Source organism: Sceloporus occidentalis, unplaced genomic scaffold (genome assembly GCF_023333645.1).
Source record: "Sceloporus occidentalis isolate IW3139 unplaced genomic scaffold, rSceOcc1.0.p SCAF_1, whole genome shotgun sequence".
In the NCBI taxonomy this organism is placed as follows: Eukaryota; Metazoa; Chordata; class Lepidosauria; order Squamata; family Phrynosomatidae; genus Sceloporus; species Sceloporus occidentalis.
In genome coordinates, this window is record NW_028316981.1 from 77,122,699 (window position 1) to 77,149,387 (window position 26,689).

Sequence of the window (26,689 nt, forward strand, 5' to 3'; positions counted from 1 at the left end):
CGCCGTCTTCTACCCACAATGCACAGGGCGCGAGGAGGAGTGACAGACAGAGAGCGCGCTAGTCCCACCCCGCCCTCCTGGAAGTGACTGCCCCCTGGCGCCACTCTCGGCCTTTGGGGCCGCGCTGCCTGTTGGGTAATGTAGTTCTTGGCTGGAGCGGTGTCCTATTGTGCAACTTCAAGTTACTGGCTATTCTCTCTCAGGACTTGGCCTTCCTCTGAGGCTGAGAGGAGGTGACCTGCTGCCTAGAGTCACTCTCTGAGAGGATTCGGACCTACTTGCCTCATACTGCCCCAGAGTGATGCAGCTCTGTGGGCAAGTATGGCGTCCCTTACAGCACTGTCATTTTTACTACGTCCCCCGAATTGACACACATCCACACTGGAGCAATAATAACCCGATTTGGCACCACTTTAACTGCCCTGGCTCAAGGCTATGGCATCCTGGGAGCTGGAGTTTGCCCAGTGCCCAAGCTACTACGCCACAGTGGCTCTCTTTAAGATGGCTTCTTGTGTGCTTTCAGGTTGTTTCCGACGTAGGGCGACCCTATTATGAGGCTTTCGTCTCAAGGGGGATTTGCCATGGCCATCCTCTGAGGCTGAGAGAGTGTGACATGTAGCCAAAGTCACCCAGCGGGTTTCCATGGCTGAGCTGGGATTCGAGCCCTGGATCCAGTCACATAGTCCAACAGTCAAACCGCTAACCGAAACTATATCATCTGGGAATCCTAGGCGCTGAGGAGAGAGGCCAGACCTGGCCGAGGAGGTCTACAAGGCACGGCATAATAATCTGCCTTTTGAATAAAAGCAAAGCCTCTGATCATGCCTCCGCCCCTATCCCTCTCTCTCTCTCTCTCTCGGCTCCGTCTCCATCCACTGCCTGCCACAAGGGACGGGGCCTCAGAGGCTCCTGCTGACTAGGCAAAGGGCGGCCACCATCTTGCGAGAGAGCTTCGCCTCCCTCTTCACACGAACCCGGCCATTTCGTAACGCCAGGTCAAGGAAAACAAAACCGGTTTGGTACCGCTTTAACTTGTCTGGCTCAAGGCTATGGCATTCTGGGAGTTGGAGTTTGTTGTGGGTCCAGAGCGTCTGGGCCCCACAACAAACTCCAGCTCCCAGAATGTCATAGCCTTGAGCCAGACAACAAGTTAAAGCGGTACCAAACCGGGTTATTTCTCCAGTGTAGATGCAGCATGCAAGCCAAACGGCTTTCCCCCTTTTCTTTCCAGGATTAAGCTGCAGTGTGAGGGGCGTCTATGTGAGCGGAAGCAAGGGAGAGAGAGAGAGAGAGAAAATGGCGTCTCTTCCATTTTGTTGCTTGAAGGGTACGAAATGGACGGCTCGCCTAAAATGGAGAGAGGAGGAAGCAGCCTCTCCTTTAAAAAACAAAACACAACCCTCCCGGACTTTACTCCTTCTTCACAAAATGGCGGCCAGAAGCTAGAAGAGGGGGCGAAGGGGGCGACCAGGCGCGTCCTCCTTTTCCAGGACACGCCCTACATTTCAACCTTCTTCTGTCCGGGAGGGATTTTCCAAAATGCCCCCTCCCCCTTTTGGGCACGTTGTTGTTGTTGTTGCTAACTGCCCAGGAGTCGATCTTGGCCCATGACCCTCTGTCCTCCCCTGCTCTGCTTAATTCGTACAACCCCATAAAAACCCAGCGACCTCCTCCAGAGCCCACTTGGCTTGTGGCCTTCCTCTCTTGCTACTACTTCCCTCCAGAAAACAGCCTTTGCAGTTTTCTGCTAGTACTATGGTCTCATCTGCCTATCTTAGATTGCTAATATTCCTTCCTGTTTTCATTCCTCCTGTGTCCAAGCATGTGTTTGAGCATAACCAAGGTCCCAAACGCACTGCAGAAATAATCCAGTTTGAGACCGCTTTAACTGCCCTGCCTCACTACTAGGGAATCCTGTTTATTATAGCATAGCATGGCACCAGAGCTCCCTGACAAAGGCTAAATCCCACAAACACTTCTGCAGTGTGTTTTGGGCCCTAATGTCCAGGTGTAAGATTTTCATTTCATTTGTGTAGCTTCTGAAGCAGCAAAAAAAAACACACCTTGCTATCCAGGTTACATCCATTCTCCCCTCCCCTCCATATTTACACTTCTGAAAGCCATTAAAAATCCCTCCCAGCAGCTGAAAGTGTGGTATCCTTTCCAGCTCTAGTGTAATTATATGAAGATATATATTGGGAGGATCTATTAATACAGGGTGATCATTTTGAAATAAAACAAGCAGGTACCTTCAAGCGTCCTTTTAAAATGCTTTATGTTTCCTGTTTAAAGGCATTTACTCACTCATGGACAACCTCAACATGCCTTAACGGTTGTTAGCTGCATGTATTCAGCAGGGCCCTGCTCAAACCCAACCAGCTACGACCCATGTTCTTTCCAAATGCAGTAGTGGAGTCTAGCTGCACTTGGAAAAAAAGGTTGTTAGCCACCATACTTCTGATCAGATTTGCCTCTTGTCCATCCCACAGCTGAATCATGTACAGTGGTACCCCGGGATACGAAAGCACCGCCTTACGAAATTCCCGGGATACGAAAAAATTCCAAAGAAAAAAACTGTTCCGGGTTACGGTTTTTTTTTCGGGTTACGAAAAAAATTTTTTGGTGCTTTTCGGCGCGATTTCACACGAAATCGCGGCTTTCGCTATTAGCGCCTATGGGCTATTCGGCTAGCGAAAGTTTCCGGGTTACGAAAGCGGCAGCGGAACCAATTAATTTCGTAACCCGGGGTACCACTGTATTTCTTCTGCCTTAACAAAGTTGGCCACCTACATGCATTATACAGATCTACTCTTTACTTCATCAGATGTAAAGTAAAACCTGCACAGATTTCACACCACATAATTTCTTATAGCAGTGTGGGGAAAATGCAGGCCATAGGTGCCCTCCCCAGCCCCTCCAACACCCTCCATGCATTTATTTTTGTGGTTCTTTTGGTCAAAAACACAGAACAAATAAAAACAAATTTAATGGCATATATACGTCTGTCTTTGGCTTCTCACTCCACCAAATGCATCTAAGGAAGTAAACTGAAGTCAATGAAAGCTCATGCTCCCAACTTCTTTCAGTTTGTCTCAGAGGTGCTGCAAGATCTGTCTACATACTGATTCTGCAAACTGCGATTGCTATATCTTTGAATTTAACAAGCCAGGTGAAGCTGAATGGACAAAAATGTATCGAAATGCAGAATTTTCCCTTTTCACACTCCCCCCCCCCCATCCCAAACAGTGACATATACAGGAAAAGTAACTCAGCAGGGTTTTGGGCACTTCTGGGTCTCATAGTTTTCAGCCTTTTATATATACACTTGTCCCTCCATATTTGCACAATACCCCTGTGAATATGGAAAAAAACACAAATAACAGATACACCATGTTTTTACCTGAGAGGACACATCTCTAGGAATCTCTGGGTTCTCCAGCGCAACTCTGTGGTCAACATCCGACAGACGTGACCATAGAATTGCGCTGGAGGAGCTACAAAGGCCGAGTAGAGAATTCTTTCTAGGAATCTCTAGGTCTTTCACTGCAACTTTTAAAGTTGACCATAGAGTTGCACTGGAGGACCTCCTAGATAGAGCATATTAATCAAATCCGCAAATATCAAAGCCTCAAATATGGAGGGATGACTATATTGGTAAAATCTGTACTTTATATTTTGTATGCAAGTGGATATTGTATACTATTGATTGTTTTCATCTTCTGGCAAAGTGCACAGCCTTGAATATATACAGTTTGCCTGAATGTCACAGAATTATTGCTAATATACTAACTTTTGAATACTTTAGATAATAAAAAATGTATTTTTCTTTTTGCCAGTCTTCCTAGCCCTAAATGTATTCAGAGGACTGTAATTGGATGCCTTTAGTACACTGCAGAGGCTGCATATATATGTTAAGATGTAGTCATATTAAAGAGACTTGAACAGAAACGATATCCCTACTGAGATTTAGCTCAAAAATCTGGGAAGAGTGAAGAAAAGATCAAACATCAACTTTTTTATTCCAAAAACAAAGAAACAAAAACACACTTGAGCAGCAAAAGAACATTGATTCAAAAAACAACAGACAGACACAAAAGTGGGCCAAAGGGTACAGGATGCGTTGGTTGTGGTGGGAATCTTTTCTGCATTCATTCAAGTTCTTTGTAGCGGGCAAACATGACTCTTCGCACAGCATCCCGATACGTTTCATTAGACTGCCTTCTGCTGGGCCTCCCTTGGGTCCCTAAGCCTGCTCCCCTCTTCCGATTTTCTGGCTGAAAGAAAATTATACCATATTTTAAAAAATAATACACATACATGCATGTTTTTCTACCTAGAACATTTCACCAGTTCTGCCTTTTCATTGCCAGTAAGACATTCCTTATGGAAGCAAAATATACTCTTGCTATAGCTTAACAATGGTGCTTTCGATAATAGGTGTAACACAAATGAATATATCTTTCCAAATCAACTACTCTTGCCTAATGCTCTTGAAAATAAAGGTGTTAAGTATATAATGTTGTTATACCAATTTAATTTTGGTGGTATTCTTTATGAACCCCACTTCCAGTACCATTATCCAATGTGCTCCCAACACTGCCCAGAGGGGCGGAGAGCATCCCCATTGCCAGCCCATTAGGACTAATATATCTCATAGTTTGCAGCCTTTTATATATACGCTTGTAATATTTTTTAAAAAAAACAAAACATCTATCTACCCAACTTTCAATCTCATCAAATCAGATCCTCATCAAAAGCACTTTCCCCGTAACACTCAACATATTGTTGGGACATGAAGCTGTAACAGCAGACCTGATATCCTCCAGCATTTCACAAATGAAAACAAAGACGTGTAACCAAGCAACATCTGAATGTAGCCAAGATACTAAAACTTATTAATGTGAAATGACATACAAGCTAGGTGATGCTGCAGTTTGCTTTTGCTTGAGTCTACTGGGAAGGGCAAGATTTTCCCTCTTCCTCTCTTCTCCCCCCACTGAGTTAGGTCAGTGCAAACATTTGACCTCTGAACTCAGTTTGCAGTGAAAGTAGAAACATGATTCCCCTCCCTAATTATAATCAATAGTGAAAGATATTAATATTTTCTCCCAACCAAACCACTACCTTCAACACCTAGGCAGCATAGAATCAAAATAAAATGAGTAGATCAATATCTATGAGACTGACAGAAGTAGATTGGGTCCCCTAGTACAGCCATACTACAGAGTCCTGACTGTTGAGAAACAACTGTGAGCAGGGGAACAGAGAGAGATACAGCTGCAGGATTATTGGAGACTGCAGTTTCCCGTATCAGATGTATCCCATTTCATACATTTTATGTACAGGGGCTGACTAAAGAGAAATACATTAAATGGTCTACTGTTGATTGTTAAAATATATACTAAATGAAGTCATGGGAATCTCAATAATGTACATGCAAATTTCTAGTAAACTATAACATTGCCTTGCAAGCTGATAAATGTTGGAATCCTATCAATAAAGTTGCTCTTTCTTTGCTCCTATACAGACTGCCAGGCTGTTCCGTTTGAGAGGGGAGTCCTTTGATCAAGGCTAACTATGATGCGGTACAGACGGCGCTAAAGCGCCATGCTGGCACCATACTAGGGTTAAGGGACCGCGCAGCAACCACACAGTCCCTAACCCTAGTACGGCGCAGCACTGTAACAATGGCGGTGCCCTATATACATGGGCGCCGCCATTGTTACGCCACCCCTGCGGCTTTAAAAGAACCTGCTTTTTGTGGATTCTTTTTCCTGTGGAGGGAAGCCGCGTGGTTTGGCGGCTGCGGCTTCCCTCCGGAGGAAAAAAGGCCGCCGCCAGCCTGGACAACAAGGAAGGTATGTAGCGGGCCTCTCTTTCCACACACATTCAGGATCGACCCGCAGTCCATGAACACTAAGGGTGGCTGTGGTAGGAGCTGATATCTCAGTCCCCCCCCCCCCCGCTTATAATTGAGGGTCCATCCGGGATAAAACTAGCATGGGCCCATTTGGACTGGGCTGGGTTAACCTCCTTGGAATGAGGATTAGCACCACTGAGTGAGCAGCAGGTACAGTGAATTTTCATACTGCCTTCCAGGAGGTGGCTACAGGGGCCTGGGTGGAGTAAGCATTTAGCTGCAGATCCCCGTGTAGGAAATGGAGGTGCAGAGAGCATCCCCATTGCCAGCCCACTGGGACTAATATATCGCCTTTGGGAGGATGGGTAAATTGCCAGTGAGGGCAAATATGAAGCTTCAACGGCTGGTAGAACTGTGCATGAAAAAGTGGCTCTGCTGCACAAAAGAACTGAAGGCAGATGGCAAGATCTGGCCAATGTGGCGGACCTTTGAATCAGGACCTCTCAGAGAGGTCCAGGAAAAAAATCCTCAATCAACACCTAGAACAATTGGATTACTGAGACCTGTGGGAGGGGAAAACTGCCAGGTGGAGAGTCACCTTTCCTACAAGGGAAAAGTGGGGAGGAGAGAACCTGGAACATTTTAAAAATTAGCTAGAAAAATAGGATGACACAGAAGTAATCAGAATTGTCGCTGCCATATCGGGACAGTTGGAGAGCACTAACAGATTGGATTTACCGTGAAGATTCATTCAGAGATGGCCAAAGGACCATCTACTACTACTAATGGGTTTCCTCGCATCAAACGGGTCTGCAGGAGTTAACATTCTTTTTCAGTTGCTATCCGTTGAACTCCTGCCCTCCTCAGTCAGTTTATTTATAAAGCCTTAACAATCCTAATTTCCTATCTAATTAATTAAAAAAATTAAGGGGCAAGTGTGGATTAGTTCTCCAGCCAACTCTGAATGAATCTTCATGGGTAAATCCAATCTGACATTCATGAGATGTCCGGAAGCACAATACACTACTAATAAGATATATCCAAGGCCTTTCTTCATGGGTCAGATTAACCTTTTGACAACATAGACTGTAAACAGTTCTGCCAAACGTTGCTTTTGCAGAATGATATTTATCAACTTTGTAATAGCAAATAAATGTTGATGGCTCTTTCCACCCCACAGCATCACATATTTCTGATAGTGATCCTGGCACCAAATATGCTGGTGTAGTGAAGATAGATCTTGTTGAATGTGGCCAAACTGGTCACAGTTTGATTTCTTTTCCTAGTCATAACAGAGAAAGATGCACACTTTTATCCATCTTTATAATCATTTTTTATGCTTTCTGACCAATATTTCTTGGATTACAGGAAACAAATAATGACTCTGTTTTCCAAAAAGATTTTGTTCTCTTTATATATGCCTTTATGGCCCTTCTCACATCCAATGTATGCCATCTCATCTCTTCCGGATGTCTTGGGTTAGGACAAAAGGTAGGTAGATACAAAACCTCTAGTATCATATAACTGTTTGGGCATTTTGGTATAAATGTTGGATCTAACACTAATACCACTCTGTCCTTTTTTATTCTACAATAATTAGAGTTTATGGTTAAAGCTGATAATTCCATTCTTGCTGAAATTATGGCTGCTAGCAAAACAACTTTGTTGACAACATTCTTAATGTGGCCTCTGACATTGGTTTGAAGGGTGGTTTTGTTAATCTGTTGAGTAGTAGACTCAAGTTCCATGATGGAAACCTATGTCTAGTTGGGAATGATTTTAAAGTAGCTCCTCTTAAGAAACGTTTTAAATGTTGCTACACCATCAAACTCAAGATTTCGATACCCCCTTTTTAATGTATTCGGCCTGACACCCTTTCCTAAACTGTCTTGTAAGAATTGTAACACATGCTTAATGTTCACCTCCACAAACTGTATATTCCTTTCCAGACACCATTTACCAAATGTTTTCCAAGTCTTCACGTATATTGATTTCGTTTCTATGCCTAATAAAGATTGACTGACTGACTGATTTTGTTGATTTCCTTCTCAATGACATGATAGTTTTCACCACCGCTGTGGAATATCCATTTCCTATTAAATTCTGGCGCTCAGTCTCTAAGACATTAAATTGAGCCAGCCTGAGTTTGGATGTACAATTGGCCCTTGACTTAAGGTCTTTCCTGTGTGGTAGTTTGTATGGTTGATCTACCAACATCTGAAGAAGTTGAGAGAACCACGGTTATTGTGGCCAATAAGGCACTACCAATACCACTGTTGCTTGCTGTTGCTATATCCTCTGTATGACTCTCTGAATTACTGTAATGGGTGGGAAAGCATAATGCCAGTCTTTGGGCCATGAGATCATCAATGCATTGTTCGTTTCTGCTGTCTTGCTCCCATCTATGGAGTGGTACCATTGCAATTTTTCATTCTTTGATGTTGCAAACAGGTAAACCATAAACAGACCCCATTTCTGCTGCAGTTTTCGAAACATTTCCAGATGCAGTTCCTATTCGCCTGGATGCAATTTGTTCCTGCTCAAGTAGTCTGCTCTTATATTGCATGCTCCTTTCAAATATACTGCTGCCAGTGAGCTCAGGTGTTTTTCCACCCAACTGAACAGCATGTTTGGTTCCTGCACCAATGCTTTGGAATGAAGACCAACTTGTTTCATTATATATGCTCTTACTGTCATGTTGTCTGTTCTGATTTGTACATGATGACTTTGAATATGTCTCCTGAATGAGAGCAGGGCTAGCTTGATTGCTTTCAATTCTAAGTAACTGATGCTGTGTTACTTGTCTTGCAATGATGTTGGCCCCAAGGCACCAGCTTCTTTGATATTAATATTCCCAATATTTTCAGCTTCATTAGCTGTAATTTGTTCCTGTGTAGTAATGTCATTACTGCTTGTCTCATTTTTTTCTTCCGTTCATCCAACAGGGCTATGTAAACCATTTTTGTATTTATTACTGCTCCTAAATGAATCAGTGACGTAGTCAGTGTTAACTGGCTTTTCTTGAAATTTATCAGAAGTCCATATTTTTCTAATATGTGTATTGTATATTTTAGATCTTGTTGCAACTGATTCTTTGTCTTCACTAATAAGTTGTCTAAATACGGAAATAAATTTATTTTCTTTTGTCTTAGGTAAACTATTATTGCCAAAGCCAATCCGAACAGAAGAGCTCTGAACTGATAATGATCTCCCTGATATTGAATTCTCAGATATTTTTCGTTTTATGGATCAATTGGGACATGAACATATGCTTCCTTCAAGTCTATCGATGCCATCCAATTTCCTATTTGCAAACCTTCTTGTATCGTTCTAAACGTCTCCATCTTGAACCTGTAATATTGTACATAAATGTTTAGGTATTTCAGGTTGAGGACGGATGGTATTTTCCATTTGTTTTTGGCACTGTGAAGAAAGCTTGCAGCCAGACTTCAAACCTCATCGATCCCTGACATCGAACCTCAACAGTCCCTGAGTGTCATATGGTGGAAACAGACTCTTATGGTTTACTGCCAGCCAGAATTCTTCATAAGGCACAGCTCTGCCAACAATCAGTCTTTCGGGGGGGGGGGGGGGATGTAGATTCATGCAGACATACTGTTTATGCACCTGATCATATACTGGAGCTACTAAGAACCAAGCTGCTTTTGTAAAGACAAGAGTTATACCTCCACTGGTGATGTCATGCCCTGTTCATTGCGTCCTAAACCCGAGCCCTCCTTCCAGCCCATAGCCTGCATCATACGGCTTCCTTTGTTATTGCTCTCCATTCGTCCTGCAGCGGGTTTATAACCACTGTAAACACATGTAAAAAAATGTTATATGGAAGCATTTTCAACAATTTGTAGAGGTGTATAAGCAACAACATATTTCACAGACAAAACTGAAACTTTAGGCAGACTTGTCAATATGTTTCCTAGAGATAACCTCAGGCTTGTAATGCCTGTTTTTACTCCAACAAATCCTGTTGCCCAACAACCTTAACAATACCCCACTGAAAAACTTTGAGGGCATTTTCTTAACTCATTTAGCATCCAAAGCAAACCAGCCCTCTCTCCTCACCACAGGCTCTTCAGCCCAGCCCCCAAAACTGTACCAATCTCCTGCCATTATCAGCTTCCGACCAGAAAGATACTTCGAAAAGTATCTCCCACACACATCTGCAAATTTCAGCTTCAAAGACTGGATGTCTCTTTGAATGTGCATTCCCCTTTCCTTTTCCTTAGTACTATGCCTCCCAGCCTTCCCCTTCAATAGCAATAGCAAGCACTCCCTAAGCGGTTGTCAACTCTTAACAACTATGTGATTTTTTATATTTATTACTATACCACACCCAATGAAACATATGGCAGGAAATCCCAGATTCTGACAAGTATACATTTTGCTAATAAATAAAATAACGAGTAGCAAGGAGTTGTACATGTGTACTAGATGATACTGTGCATTTTTTTCCATTAAAAATCTGTCTTGCTGGAGCAGGGGACGGGGGAGAAGACAAAATGCTTTGCAAGACTTCCAGAAATTAGCAAATTCTGTGTAGTTTTCCAGAAATTAATCAATACTTTAGGAAGTTTTTCCTGCACCTTCTCTAAAGGCTTCATGGACAAAGAAATAAATTTTCCAAAACTACCTGCGTGTGTATCTACCTTTAGGTTGCCCTGCTGACTTACGCTGAACTCAAAATTTCATAGGGTTTTCTTAGACAAGGAGTACTCAGAGGTGGTTTTAAAGTCAGTTCCTTCCTTGTCTGAAATATAGCTTGCAGCACTGGTATTTGTTGACAGTCTCCCATCCAAGTACTAACCAGAGCTGACCTGTTTACCTTCCAAAATCAGGCAGACTCTGGTGCCTTTAAGGTATTAAGGCTTGAAAATACATCCCTACAAACTGTGTCTTAATCGTTCCAATGTATCAGACATATACAAAGATAATGTCTTGATAGTTGCATATAATAGCATTACAAATAAGAAGATAATTATAAAAATGAAAACTTTCAACTTTCAACATGGAAATACTGATCTGCCTTTTCATATTACATATGGTAGTTGTAAACATTACTGAAAACATATGCAAGATGGTCTGATTACTCTAAAAGTGGAGTAGCCAACTACAGAAGGTCTGGGAGTTACACTCATTCCACTTTTCACACACACACACACACGCGCATTCTGCAAGCCATGCCCACCACTTTTTACCAAACTAGAAGTTTAAAAACATTGCTGTTTGAGCGCCCAAAAGACGTAAGAATCCCCTGAAATAGCATTCAAAATAGAAAATGTTTACTCTGGAGGCAAGATTGTCCATTTTGAGGCAGGGAAAATTTGGCTCCAGGGGCATACAGAAAAGCCTGGAGAATCTGTATGCAGCCCATGGGTGAAGAAATTACGTAAAGCACTGAATACATAGTAAAACATCAACAACACATTACACATTCCTTTCATTTCTTATTTAGAAGACTCAAAATAAGTTGTATGGGTACTTTGCACATTTTCTTTCATGCCATTACCTTTCAGAATTCCTGAAAGGTCTTGTCCGCTTTCTCTCTGGTGAATCCCGTTCCTCAAATCTCTCTCTTCGGTCACTTCCCTTTTCTTTAAACTTTCCCTTTATATTAGAAAGCAGAATTAGTAAAGATGGCATCAGTGAATTTCCTTCCCTAGTTATAGTCCCCAAACTCTTTCGTTCATGTCAAATTCTATATTAATTGGAATTCACTGTATAAATTATTGTTCAATCTAATTAATACAGAAAATACCTATTCTCTTACCACTGCAAAAGACTATCCTGCTTCACTTTCCAGAGATTCCCTACAAAGAATATGTACCCATACAAGTTAGAGGCATCATCTCTTCAAAGGTTTACCCACCTTGTAAATTAAAACTGTATTAATTCAATATCAAATTGCTTCAAAACACAACACCCTGTCAATTAACCTTCCATCAACATAAAAGTGAAAAGATATGACTGTTTTACAGTACATTTGGAGTCTTGTTTGGAAGCTGATGTTGAGAGTAATAAAACAGATCTGGACTCTGGCTCACAGCACAGTGCTGAATAAGGAAATCTCTTCTCTTGTGGGTCTAAATTCTACAGTCAGAATTAAATCTTTTACCCATCTTTCTTCCAAGTATTTACTTAGCAAAGAGAGATGAGCTGTCAATTCTGGAAGAAAGCTTAAACTCATCCTAACAGAAATTTCTCAACACTTGTATGATAAAATTTTGGAGCAGCCTTTCTCTACAGCATATAGCATAGAAATTCATAACAAACCATGTTCCTAAACTATCATATTGTTTTATTTTGTTCCCCTTGGAAACTACCCTAACAAATGGTGTTATTTTTGAACAGAACTGGACTAATTGACATACAGAAAAAATAAAATAAGTATCAACAACCTTCAAATTGCAAAGGAAATCACAGCGAGACATATAAGTCACACAGAGGAGGTGCTTATCAACTGAGTTAATCTGGTATCATAAATGTTATTGTGTGCCTTCAAGTAGTTTCTGATCTAAGGTGAATCTATCACAGAGATTTCTTGACAAGATTTGTTCAAAGTGGGTTTGCCATCCTCTGAGGTCAAAAGAGTGTGACTTGTCCAAGGAATCCAATGGGTTTTCACGGCCAAGTGTGGATTCAAACCCTGGTCTCCAGAGTCTAAGTCCAGTGCTCAAACCACTGCACCACACTGTCCCCTAACCCTTTGAGGTGGGCACCCAGAGGTAAACATGAAACATTATTACACATCCTTTTTCCTCTAGTACACTGATTTTTATTATTGTCATTGTATGACAATAACGAGTGAGGCTAAGAATGACAATTTAATTCACATTATGAAGTCACTTATTTCAGCCTAGTGTCTATTATCAGAAGTAGAGAATTTGTGGCCGTCCATACGTTGTTCAACTGCCATTCTCCCTGATCAGGCTGTTAATCAGTTTATTGTTCATGATGTCTGAGGCTGATGAGAGGTGGATTCCTGCAACATCTCGAAGGCTACTTGGTTTTCTCTGCCCCCCTCTTCCCCGCCAAAAAAAAAAAAAAACCCCTTCTAGTCTAGATATTTCTGGTTTACACTCCACAGTACATACAGTATGCACACAGGTACAAATGAGGGGTACTGTGAAATTAGTGTTTTGTTTACATATCAGGATCCTTCTTTCAGCAAAACCACAATAGTACAGGACCATAAAAATCAGACACAACTCTCCCAATTCCCAGTCACCTCTCGCTCTCGCCTTTCCAAATATGCCAGCTCTTGCTCTGATCGTTTTATCTTCCGATGAATTTCTAGATTTTGCTGTAAGAATAAAGTAAAATGAACAAGCAGCTCTTGAATACTTAATATTGCTAATGGTAGTTTTCTTCTAGCATTTAGAAAACTCAATGAAACCAATGCAAGTACACATTACAAGATAATTATAATAAGTAATGCAAAATATAAACATTATTACACATGCATGCATACACACAAATATTTATTCCATTTACCACTCTATTCCCAAAGAACATCACTTTCTAATCCTCCTAAAGTAGGGCTGTGTGCACTTGTCAAACGGAGCTTGGTATATATCCACAAGCAACAGCATTTCTCCAGTAAACGCCCCTTCTTGGTGGCATGCCATCCCTAACAAGGCTCAAAATGTGAGTGTTCTCTTTCAATGTCAAACTAAAATCTGTTTTGTTCAAAAAACCCAATCCAGTTGCAGACTTTTGACTCTGTACTTCTGATGTTTATTGACATTTTTTCTCATGGGAAGGTATTTTCATTTTATGTTAATTGAATTCAGTACTTTAGTCTCTATTTTAATTATTGTTTATTATTATATATTTTGAAATTATCTTTAATTGCAAACGGCTTTATCTTTGAACAAAACAGGATCACACACATTCTCCTTCTTCCGTAACTTCCTTTTTCACTACACACACTCTATGGTTACCATTAACTATGATTTACTTTAAACCAGAGTGTGAACCCATGGTCTGAAGCTGGCTTGAAACTGTAGGTTTAAAGCAAACCATGACTAATGTTTGCATTGTTTCAGATTTAATACAACACAATAGCAATTAATATACTGAAAAAAGAAAGTGGGAATTCAACTGCTAGACAAAATGTAACAACTTGCATCAGAAACCAAGAAAGAACTTTATGAAAGCTAGAACTCCAATACTAGAACTAGTATCCAACATAAATATATTTACAGCTTGAATTAATACCCTTCTCACTGGAAGAAGTTATTCAAGATAATCAACAGAGGACCTTGTCATGTGCCCCACCATCCCATAAGGCTTTACTGCCAAAAAAAAATTGCACTATAGGAGATTTGTAATTCTATCATTGTTCAATTTTAGTTGATTGGGTAACTTGGTATACTGTGTCCACAATCTGTGAAGGAAGCATGGATCAAGGCCCTATCTGGAAAAGCAATTATCATGAACCTTTCTAATTTCTGATGTTATTTCTAACATTCCTGCCAGTCAGAAGATTAGTTAAATGAAGTAAGATTCAAGAAAAACAGCAGACTCTCCTTGAAAAGAAAAGGGGGGGGGGAACCAGCAGACTCTCCTGTTCTTACTTTGTGAAGGTTGGAAAGCTGTTGATGCTTTATCAGTACTTCCTTATTTGGAAACTGCCTCCGACAAAGCAAACAAGCTAACTTATCCCAGTCAGTCAGTTTATCTTCATCGTTTTCAGCCTTTTGAGGCTGCTCTTCTTGTTGCACTGGTGGTCGTGGAGGCTGAGGCTGAGGAGGAGGCTGTGGCTGAGGCTGTTCTGCCTCTTCCTCCTCTTCCTCATTGTCACTGTCTCCGCCATACTCCCCTAGGAGTCCTATGAGAGGATTCACCACCTTTGGCTGTAGAAAAAAGAAAAAGGTGTAAGACTTGCTTGTAATCATGAAGCCTTTTAAGCTAATCCTAGGGGGACTGTATGGAGGCATCCTTAGAAGCCACTACTGCTCAGCTTGAGCTCTGCATAAACCACCCAACATTTGTTCAGTGTTGCTCTCAGCAGAGGGGGGCAGGATACTTTCTTCTATAAACTCAGCTCAGAATTATTGTTGGCTAGTTTACTGCTGTTCGCACTAGGTATGTTTCAACGTGGCTAAGATCACTGAAAAAATGTTATAAGGTAAATAAGTGCCAAGTAAGGTCTTCTTACTGGAGGTGTACTCTCTTCTTTCTTCACAATAGGAGGTAGTGGCTTTTTAAAGACATCTTCTGCAGGAAGCTTCTCCTCTTGGGGATCATTCTGAAACAGAAAGACTGGGAATTAAAATTTATTGACCAGCCAGGGTTCTGCACCAAATGCTTTACAACTTAATTATTCTTTTCTTCTCCCTTGTCCCTTCCATGTAAACCATTTAATAGGAGAAGTACAGCAAAATATGTTTTCTTGTTTCTTTTCACTCATCTTGTTTATTGAAAGTAAAAAATGGTGTTTTATTGAAAGATGGAAATCAAAACCTAATAACTTTGGATTGTTAAATGCATTAAATGCTGATTAAGCTTTCTAATACATAAAATAATTTCTAAATTATTAAATTTCTAATAACATAAAATAATGTTTCACAGTATTAATATATAAGCAGTTTTAAAAACAACAACAAATGGGTTTCCCCTCACCCAACCCTGCTTCAAATTCAGGGTCAAATTCAATGGATCTATGTATTGGATACTTCTTAGAATTTAATGAGATTGATCAGGGATTTTTTTTAAAGGATTAGATTATTTATTGTACATCTTGTCCATGTGCAATCTTATTTTTGTAATCATGTCATCACAGATGTATCTAAAATAATGTCATATCTAGGTGGCCTGTTAACATTTACAAAAGAGATAAAACTTATCCAGGTTGGTCCAAAACACACTGCAGAAATAATTCAGTCTGAGACCACTTTAACTGCCTTGACTCAGTGATAGGGAATCCTGGAATTGTAGTCCCCATACAGACAGGCCAAAATAAAGTTGCTTCAGGCCACTTTGGAGGTATGCTATTTAAGTGATGCATGCGTCCTAAGAGTCCGGAAGCCACGCTAAAGCCACGATCCAATCCTAAGAACTGAAGCACAGCTTTGGTGCAGCTTCTGGACTCTTAGGATGCATGCATCATTTAAACAGCATACCTCCAAAGTGGCCCAAAGCAGCTTTATTTTGGCCTGTCTGTATGAGGCTGTAGTTTACTATGGCACCAGAGCTCTCTGACAGAGACGGCTAAATGTCTCACAAAACTACAGGTCCCAGAATTCCCTAGCTTTGAGTCAGGGCAATTAACGTGGTCCCAGACTGGATTATTTCTGCAGTGTGTTTTGGACCATTGTGTGCAGTGTGTTTTGGACCAGAATTTGATCTATTTGAGATAATAGCCTATATTTTTAAGTAACCAGACATCTAAAGAATTATTATTAACTGGAGGGGAAATCCTGGATGATCTAAATATTGAATTTACTTAAATAATACTGTTCTAATTTGGATGATGTTATTTTCTTTTAACATGTTAAAATATGAACATACATCCATATGTGAATTAAAATGTGCACATTAAATAAACAAAGTATTTTTATTTATATTCCACACTGAGTGAGGGGTTTGCAATGTCCACATGTAGATATAAAGGTGTGGGGGGGGGACCCCCACGGGTCAAAAAATTGAGCACTGATCTAAGGGAAGCCCAAATATATGCATTTTTTTTGCAAATTTCTAGACTTACCTAATTTCATAGGTAGGCTTCAGTTATAGTAGCTTGATTCCTCAGTCCTCTCTACAGGTTAAGACTATGTAGGGCGGGAGATTCATAACAGTGATTTTATGACACAAATATATACCTTGGCTGATTTGTTTCTGTGTCTCTCCCGTCTCTCTCTGTTATCTCTGCTGTAGGTCTCCTCTCTTTCATTTGACCTTTCTCTGCTTTTACGTCTCCTTCCACTACGTGATGGTGGTGATGGTGGTGGGGGTGATTTAGATGCTTCTCGACCCATTGGTATTTCTCTCTGGTAGTGACATTTAACAAACACTTAGATAATATGTCCTGGTAAGCAAATGGCAAAATGAGAACACATGCAAGCATACTCTCTTACCTGAGTATTGGGATCATAATATACCCCTGATATGGGATCAAAATAGTTTCCAGTGTCTGGGTCATAAATGAATGTGGAAACATCAGAAGATGCTAAAGTGAAAGAAAGAAAAAGGTCATGCACTTCCATAGATGATACACATCTTAAGCTGAGACTGTCTTACCCGTCTCTCATTGTTTTAAGGCATAGCCATTTTAAAAGCAAGGTTTGTTTGTGAGCTTTTTATTTTGACTGAAATCATAATTCTACAGAAGACACATTTTAAATACAAAATAGTGAGTTATCAAAATTAGTATCTGCAATGTGCCAAGAAAAATAATTGAAAAAAAGAGATTGTGTCTTACAATCTGATCGTCGTTTCTGTGAATCAGAACCTCTCCTGTCGTTCCTGTCCCGTTTGCCCTAAAATACAAACACATTTAAAAATACAAGCCTGGAGACATAGGATTAACAGAACATTTTCCCACCACAAGCATTCCAAGTTAATTTACATGCACTAATGTTGCAAGAACAGAGTAAATAGATTTCTGTAGCATGAAGGCACAGTTCAACAAAGCTAACAGATAGTAATGTATAGCAATGTTAGATCTTACCTATAAGACGGTCATTTTCAGTATGTAAGGATTGAGCATCCTGGAGTATGGGATGCTCTTCCTACTTGCTCCTAGTAGGAAGGAGGAAGAATGAAAAGGAGTCCTTTCCAACCTTTTCAGAATTCAGTCACTTACCCAGCTTACCTTACCCAGTGGTAGTAGTCCAAAAGGAAGAAGAAGAAAGAACAACTAAAGCCAACAGCCACAGTGGTAAAGATAGGTTCAGCTCCTGTAAAAATCAGGGAGCCCAGACAACATCTATAAGGGCAACTAGAGGTCCCAACTCCCTGCTGAGTCCTGACTTTCTCATCAGCACTCTTTGGGTGGGTAAGATGCTCAACCTTTATCTACTGGAAATGAAGGTCTCACAGGTAAGATGTAACATTCCTTTTCTCAGTAGATAAGGGTGGAGCATCTTGGACTACAGGAGTTGCCAGAGCTACCCTCACTAGGGTGGTCATCCTCAGATTGTATCAGCTGTTGTAGGACTCTCCCCTACAGCCTCCGCCAATTTGAAGGAGTACAACTTGTAGTGCATGAAAAAGATGCAAGAAGACTTCCAAGTGGCCACCCTACATATTTCTGTCAGAGGGCACTGGTGGCCCATGTTGCCATAGTGGCTGCACTTCTGGTGCAATGGGCCATGATCCTGGTAGGGTGGAAGCATTCAGGGACTCATAGCAGGCCACAATGCAAGACTTGATCCAACTGCTCAAGGTGGAGGTAGAGACTTTCTTTCCCATTGACTATGGTTGGAAAGAGATGAACAATGTCTCAGATGCCCAGAATTCTCTGGTTCTCTTTAGGTAAATCCTGATGGTCCTCCACACTTCACACACACGCCATATCCTTTCCAATTGCTCTCAAGTCAAGGGCAGAATGATGGGAGGATCACCTCCTGTTATCTGTGGAAAGCCAAACTGACGTTGGGGATGAAGGTTGGGTCCAGACACAGCAATAACGAGTCAAATCTGAATATGCTGAGGTCATCCCAAAACAATAAATGCTCCAATTCTGAGACCTTACAGGTTGAGGTGATGGCCATGAGCAACAGTACCTTCCACATAAGGTGCTTCAGAGTCACCTTCTGTAGAAGCTTGAAGAAGCTATTCTCAGTGCCTTGAGTACTGTGTCCAGGTAGCAGGTCGGAAAGCAATGGCCTGTTCAAGACAGCCCCTTCAGAAAGGTGTGGATATCAGGGTGTGATGTCACTCTTGCCACCATGTCAAGTGATATTGCTACCTGTGATAGTAGACTGCAGTCAATGCCTTCCTGAAGAAATTTCAGCAGTGACACTAATGAGATGTGCCTGTAATTCAGCCCTTTCCACTTGCACCATCTGCGAAAAACTCATATTCTGACAGCAGAAGACCTCCTGGCTTCCAGCATGGTATTCATGAAATTGTTGGAGTAGCCCTTGGCCCTCAACATGCTCTGCTCAATTTCCAGACATGAAATGGTAACCTTTCTTGATTGAGGTGGTGTATCTGTACCGGGTGTTAACTTGCCCTCTTTCTAACTTCCCAGGGGACTTGGAATGGTCTTATGTGATCCCCAAGGTAGCAGCAGCAGCTGTAGTAGCCTCCCTAGACACTAGGGTCCCTATCCGTGCCTCCAGTTCCGGGGACAGTTTTCTCCACCCCTGGGGCAGATCTGGGTCCCCTCATTTATTCACACTCCCCCTGGAACTGCACACCTCCCTGTCCACAGACCTGTCAAGGGCTAGGAAGTGGTGAAGGGAAGATGTAGTAGTGTGAAGGGGATTCCACTCCTCTGGCTGTTGTCAAAATTCCACCTCCATCGGCCATTGCCCTCTGCAGGCCAGAGGGAGGGAGGTCAGGCAGGAGAAAGAATTACCAGTTGCCATGGTCATTTCTTCTTCCTTCCTAAGCTTCCTCTTCAATAAATCTCCCTTCCTGCTTTGAATTCCCCAGGGTAGTTAAGATGGGAGGAAAGACCGAAGGACAGGTTGAGACAGGCAGCAGGAGGAGAGAGGGACGGAGAGACAGAAAGAGAAGTGGGTTTGTTTTTTTTACAAAGGCAATAGTGAAAGTCAGAAAGAGGCAAAAGGACTTCCTAAAATGGTCGTCACAACAATCAGAGAGCTCAGCAAATGCCCTCTAGGAGCAGGTGGCAGGAAAAGACTGGATTTCAAAGGGGTTGCTCCCCCACATTGCTACATGGGGAGGGCCCCCTTTTCATTCTTTGTCCTGCCTACTAGGAGCAAGTGGGAGGAGCAACTCATAGTCCAGGATGCACCATTCTTATCTACTGGAAAATGACACCAAACGGTTCTCATTCAGGCCAAATATGTAGGACAGAAATGCCTAGTCTTCCACATATTGACTAAAGAGGACAACTTCCTGCTCACCTGAGAGGATGTTTAAGAATGACAACAAATACTTATATGTACAATTCTATTATTTAGTCTCAGCACAGCTGAAAGAAAATGGCTAACTCCCTTGAGTGCCATCACAGATTATACAAGCATACCTGACCATAGCGGGAAGAATCACCCTGGTCTCCATATTCATTTCTAGAAAAAAATAAGATAGACATGAGTTACTAACAGTTAATATTATGATTTAACAGAAGGCTCTGAATGTGTTGCATAGGTGGGAAGGGTTAATTTTGCTTTACAACAGTAGTGGGCCAGTTGGCCTATAGAAACCAAACAAAAATACAAGATATTAGGCTTATGGATCTGGACAGATTCCTGATAGCTCTTGGGGAGTTTCTTGTTGCCTTAGCAGGTGATCCTGTCGAAGCCCTAGCAGATCTCTGGAATACGGAAATGGCCAGGGCAGTGGACACGATTGCGCCTAAGTGTCCCCTCCCACAAAACATGCCCCCTGGTTCACTAGGGAGCTGACGGTGACAAAAGGAGTGGGAAGGAGACTAGGGTGACGATGGCAGAAGACTTGTAGTGAATCCGACCGAAAATGGGCTAGGGCCCATCGGAAGGCCTATGCCAAGGCAATAGAGGCAGTGAAGAAATTATACTTCTCTGCCACCATTGCATCTGCACAGTGTTGTCCAGCAGAGCTGTTCTGAGTGGTTAGGGGCCTTCTACATTCTGGCCCCCAAGAACAAAACAAAGACCATTCAACAGCTCACTGTGAAGAATTTGTGAGGCAATTTGCAAACAAAATCACTCAGATTCACTTTGACTTGGATGTTGTAGTTGATTCAGGCCCAGCAGATGTAATCTCAGCACCTGCTTGTTCTGCATTGTTGGCTAAGTTTCAGTCTGTGCAGCCTGAGGATGTGGACAGGATCCTTGGAGAAGTGAGGGCCACCAGATGCATACTTGATCCTTGTCCTTCCTGGCTTCTGAAAGCAGCCACAGAGGGACTGGCCAAGTGGGTAAGGGGGGTGAGCAATGCCTCACTGCAGCAAGCCAGATTTCCATCTTGTCTAAAGGAGGCTGTGGTGAGGCCATTACTGAAAAAGACCACCCTGGATCCTACTACTTTGGATAACTATAGGCCAGTCTCTAATATTCCATTCTTGGGTAAGGTTCTGGAGCCAGTGATGGCCTCCCAGCTTCAGGAGTTTCTAGATGAAACGGATTATCTAGATCCATTTCAATCTGGCTATATGGGAGAGAGACAGCTTTGATCACCTTGGTGGATGACTTATGCAGAGAACTGGACAGGGGGAGTGTGTCACTCTTAGTCCTGCTGGATCTCTCAGCGGCGTTCAATACCATCGACCATGGTATCCTTCTGGGCTGCCTTTCTGGAATGTGACTTGGGGGCACTGTTATGCAGTGGTTCCAGTCTTTCTTGTAGGGGTGGACTCAGAAGGTGGTGTTGGGGGACTCCTGTTCAATGCCTTGGCCACTGGCCTATGGGGTCCCTCAAGGTTCTGTTCTGTCCAGTGTTATTCAACATCTACATGAAACTGCTGGGAGGTCATCCAGGGCTCTGGAGTGAGGTGTCATCAGTATGCTGATGACACCCAACTCTATCTCTCCTTTCCACCTGACTCCAAGGAAGCTGTCTCTGTGCTGAACCAGTGTCTGCTGTCAGTAATGGACTGGACGAGGGCAAACAAACTGAAGCTTAATCCAGACAAGACAGAAGTGCTCCTTGTCAGTCCTAAGGCAGATCAGGGAATTGGGGCTTTGCCTGGATTGGATGGGATTACACTCCCCCTGAAATCTCAGGCTCACAGCTTGGGTGTGCTCCTGAACTTCACTCTGAGTCTGGATGCCCAGGTCTCAGCAGTGGCCAGGAGTGCATTTGCACAGCTTAAACATGTGAGCCAGCTGTGCCCGTTCCTTAAGACGTCAGATCTGGCTACAGTAGCACATGCATCCCATTTGGTCTATTGCAATGCACTCTACATGGGGCTACTTTTAGAAACTGTCCGGAAACTTCAGCAGGTTCAAAATGCTGCAGCCAGAATGCTGACCAGGGCCAGTTACAGGAGCATATAACTTCCTTGTTAAAACAGCTCAAATAGCTGCCCGTTCATTTCCAGGCACTATTCAAAGTGCTGGTTATGACCTATAAAGCCCTACACAGCTTGGGTCCAGACTATCTCCCAATATGAACCTTCAAGAGCCCTAAGATCTGCAGGAGAAGGCTTTCTCTCAGTCCCATCAAGATCACAGGCTTGTCTGGTGAGGACACATGAGAGAGCCTTCTTAGTGGCTGCTCCTACTCTATGGGATGCCCTTCCTCAGGAGGCTAGGCTGCCCCCCTCCCTGCTGGCCTTTTGCTGCCAGGTAAAAATATTTTTATGTCGGCAGTCTTTCTGTACATAATGCATAGCACGGTGGAGCAGGCGGGTTTTTAATCTGTTTTTAACTTAACTATATTTTATGTGATTTTTATATTATATTTTATTGTATATATCTTATGTGATTTTATATACAGTATGCCCACATCATATGCGGGCACATTATACGCTGCTTTCAGTATATGCCATGCACCAGAAGAAAAAATGGCATGTAATGGGGCTTGAGCATATGTGCTTTTTTGTTTTATGTGGGGGGTGGGTCTGGAACGGATCCCCATGTAAAAAAAGGATGCACTGTATAGATATTTTAATTGTTTGAATTTTATAATAATTTTAAAGGTTTTATCTGTGAGCTGCCTTGTGTCCCTCTGGGGAGAAAGGCAGGATATAAACAAATAAACAAATAAATAAATACAGCTACATTATAATCATTTTTCTCAAAAAAAATGGGCCACCACAGCCCAGTCAATATGCATATGTAGATGTCTACTGAAAACACAAATTGATAACACGGAGTCATTACAAGCAAATGGTTTACAGTGGAATCTAGTACCTTCTCTTTCCTGTGGCTAGGTTTACATCCACTGCACGACCATCAATACTGATTGGGGGATCCAGATCTTGTAAAACTTTCACTAACTGGAGTGCCTCCTGAGAAAAGAAAAATCCTTTTAAGAGGGAAAAAATAGCCTAGGGCCTGAACAGACAGGCCAAAATAAAGCTGCTTCGGGTCACTTTGGAGGTATGCTGTTTAAATGACATACGCATCTTAAGAGGCCAGAAGCTGAGCTCCAGTCCTTAGGACTGGAGCGTGGCTTTGGCGTGGCTTCTGGCCTCATGTAAACAGCATACCTCCGAAGTGACCCAAAGCAGTCTGTTCAGGCCTGACTGTTCGGGCCCAGGGATACATTAACAAGGTGCCACATGTTCCTCTGATGACTCAAATCCAAGCAAGCTCCCCTGCTCCTCCAAGTAGAACAAATGAGCTTCTATCATCTTTGTCTCAGCCATTAAGCACCTCTGAAACCAGTTGCACTAAGATACCAGCCTAACCTTTACTCCCTAAACAAGTGCAGCAGTAGCTAATTGAAACAGAAAGTGACTACAAAGAATTAGAGAAGGAACATGTCCCCTGTAAAGTGTAGAACACACCAATGTTAACAATCTCAGCTCAGTTACTTACCCAGTAACCAAAATATTTTAAGCCATTTATGGTAGCAGAGAAAGAAAATTTTATTAAATCTAATGGAGTAAGTGGAATATGCTTAAATAAGAAGCCATATATTTAGATTTCTGAACCTGATTTATCTTATGACACACTGAATTTCTTTAGAATGGTGGCATTACACTTTTTCACAACTTCATGTTGTGCCCAAGCTATTCCAAAATGACTTCATCATTAAATTGTTGAAGTTGCAGTGTGAATGGCCACTCTGTGTATCTTCTACAAAACAATAAACTACTTTGAAAATAAATATCTGATATAGAAATATAGATGTATCTAGCATAGCCATTATTAAATTACACTGTGCAGAGGATAAACCCTACTGATGGCTACTTACAACCAGGCATCCATTTCCAAAATGAAACAAACTGTGGTTAATGTTAACTTTGAGTTACTAAAAGAAACCAACTTCAAACTGTGCTTTACAAAGCTGACTTATTAAAGGGAGTGTAAAACAATTTAAAATAAATTAACTGAAACATGGTAAACCAAAACAAGCCAAAATGGGGGCCATTGCATAATGAGCCAATTGCTCTTCGACATTATACTGTGCAGAAAGGATGATGTGGATAAGGAGAAAGTAGATAACATACAGCATGTGAGTCCAGTTCAATGAAGCCATAGGTGTAGCCCATCCGGCCAGCTTTGTTCTTCATCACCCGTACACTTGAAGTAGAGAGACGGACATAAGGTGCCAGAAGTCCCACAATCACTTCTGGTGGAGTGAAGCGAGGGATTCGTTTTAACATAATTGCTATGAAAAATAACACAAGGAGAAAAAGAAAAGAGTATTTCATCAGGATAGGTACACCGATCTTTTCCACGTCTGGGTGACATGACATGAAGGCTACTCAACAACGTAACTGATAAACAGAAAACAGAATGCTGAACTGCCACCTGCAATTTAAAATTTGTGCAAATTAACAAAACTCAATTGTCCATTATGAAAGCAAATAAGACAATAAGGCTGCAAGCATAATCCACTTACTTTTACTCTCATCATCCTGGTGTTTGGTCTCCATGGTCTTTCTTGAACCACGTTCTTGGTTTTCTTTCCGAGGTGGGTATATTTCAGAGTCCCTTTTCCTTTCCTGTGAAGGGCACTCTTCTCTGCTTTCATCTTTCTTCTTGAGTTCTGTGTCTGGAGGCTGGCACTGCTGTTCAGAAGCAACTTTCTGAGGAGGTGGCTCCTGTGAAGGAACAGGCTCCTCAAGAATTTCTTCCTCTGATGTTGGTTTCTCAGGTAGCAATTCTTCTTCCTCCTTTTCACCTTTTTCACCTTTTTCGTCTGTTACTAGGAAAAAATAAAATTAAGGAAGCCATTACAGGAATATCTACTATGTTAAAAAAAAATTAAGTCTTAGTCCTAGGTAGCATATACTATTTTAATTGCTTTCTGTTTACATACAAGTCCATACAAGAACAGACTTGTCAACTGCAAACACAATAATTTTACATACACAAATAGTATGTGAGCTTCCATCTAAGCAAAGAATAGTACCACTAGTTATTTAATCTGTTTTTATTTATATACCGCTATTCCAAAGATCATAGCGGTGAACAGCAAGTAAGCTAATTAGCAAGTAAGCTAATTTGCCCCCAACAGTCTGGGTACTCATTTTAGCGACCTCGGAAGGATGCAAGCCTGAGTCAAGCTTGGGCCCTTTTTCTGGTCTTGAACTCGCAACCTTGGCTACTCATAGTTCTGTATCATTTACCTTTACCAGTTTCTGGACTGCTTCCAGCCTTTGGTAACCCGTATCTTAGCAACACTATATTAGAGTTTGATGTGATTCTTTACCTTCAGAACAATACATCAAACCCAGAACTAAATGAGTCATGCAAACTGAAGGGCTGTCTCTGTCCAAGAATGTTCTTTCCTAGAGTTTGAAAATTTGTGAGACCACAATTCCCAGAATCCCCGAGGTAGTACAGCCATTGGGCAGTTGGCTGAGAGAGTCTAGGTGCTGTAGCCCCAAACGGTAAATTTTCTGAGCTCTACTCTTTTCCCATATTTGTTTTACAAGAGCTTTCCACATTAAACTAACCATCTGAAGAAAGAAGCATAGTACTTAATCCAATAATACTAGAAATGCATACTAATGTATGCATCCCACTTTTTAAAAAATTAATTTAGAATTCACATTCCTACTCATACATGAAATGCCAACTTAACATAGTAAGAAAAGAAAGCTCACCAGTTCTTGGCAGTCTGCAGAAATAGCAGCATGAACGATACGCCACAAGGGCTGCTTTACACTGCAATAAAAAGGTGTAATATAAGGAAAGAATGCTTAAGTCTCTCTAAGCTAATTTGCCATTTGTATGCACAGCAAGACAATTTCTGGTAAACAAAACCTTTGCTAAGGCTCAACCTACATATTATAGCAAGATGCAAGGGTGCTGCCTACCTACAAGGCGATGTCTAGTTCAGGAGTGGGCCTGCTTTCAATCAGAGAGGCAGGCCGCCCCATTTCAGACTACTTGCAGGAGCGCCTTCTTCCACATAATCCACTTCACACACTTAGGTCCTCTGGGAAGAATTTACTGCAGCCTAAGAAGACCAGATTGGCTGTGGTAACCCAGAGGGCCTTTTCATCTGCTGCTCCTAGGTTATGGAGGAGATCTGTCACATTACCACTCTAGAAGGCTGTTAAGACAGATCTCTTCAGGCAGGCCTTTCCAGATTAGCCTCCCCTCCACTGATATTGATAGCCCCTGTCTAACCCAAGAAAGATAGATGTCTCGCCTCCAATTACCTCTAATTTTAGCTAATTTTTATTTGAATTAGTATATTATATTGTTGTTTATCTTATATTGTTATTGTTTTTAGTTCTTTTTAGGATTAGAAGGGGGTTGGGGTAGGTGACTAATTAGAAACGTGGATTTTAATTGTATATTGTATCTTATTGTTATTCTTGTTTGTTGTAACCTGCCTCAATCCGCAGAGAGAGGCGAGCTATAAATAAAATGTATTATTATTGTTGTTATTTCAGTCACCCCTGGAGCTTCAGAGGACCACACTGTGATGCTGCATCTCCCATTTGAGGGGAATGAAAGTGACATCACATCCACTTCCAACTGAAGCTAGAGTCAGGAGGGGGGAAACTGAAGTAAGCTTTTACATATACTTAGAAGGGAAGGAAGTAGAGTGTCTTTTTTAAAA

The 26,689-nt window shown here is 41.8% G+C and overlaps 1 protein-coding gene across 4 annotated transcripts in view; it reads right to left on the reverse strand.

Annotated features, from left to right (window-relative positions):
- Positions 1-3,995: 3,995 nt before the first annotated feature.
- The window catches only part of RBM6 (RNA binding motif protein 6), an 83,344-nt gene continuing 60,650 nt past the window's right edge, over positions 3,996-26,689 (reverse strand). For 2 of the 4 annotated variants that reach the window (XM_089525950.1, XM_089525960.1), the window contains exons 8-21: positions 25,722-25,782; positions 24,512-24,817; positions 24,117-24,277; positions 22,852-22,949; positions 20,043-20,085; positions 17,301-17,358; positions 16,957-17,048; positions 16,702-16,869; positions 15,039-15,128; positions 14,455-14,733; positions 13,104-13,178; positions 11,385-11,482; positions 9,547-9,673; positions 3,996-4,274 (exon numbers count right to left, since the gene is read on the reverse strand). In XM_089525950.1, coding sequence (XP_089382076.1) covers positions 4,149-4,274; positions 9,547-9,673; positions 11,385-11,482; positions 13,104-13,178; positions 14,455-14,733; positions 15,039-15,128; positions 16,702-16,869; positions 16,957-17,048; positions 17,301-17,358; positions 20,043-20,085; positions 22,852-22,949; positions 24,117-24,277; positions 24,512-24,817; positions 25,722-25,782 — 1,782 coding nt within the window. In that variant the 3' untranslated portion in view covers positions 3,996-4,148. The remainder of the gene's footprint in view (positions 4,275-9,546; positions 9,674-11,384; positions 11,483-13,103; positions 13,179-14,454; positions 14,734-15,038; positions 15,129-16,701; positions 16,870-16,956; positions 17,049-17,300; positions 17,359-20,042; positions 20,086-22,851; positions 22,950-24,116; positions 24,278-24,511; positions 24,818-25,721; positions 25,783-26,689) is intronic. The other 2 variants (XM_089525968.1, XM_089525977.1) reach the window with 2 other exon arrangements.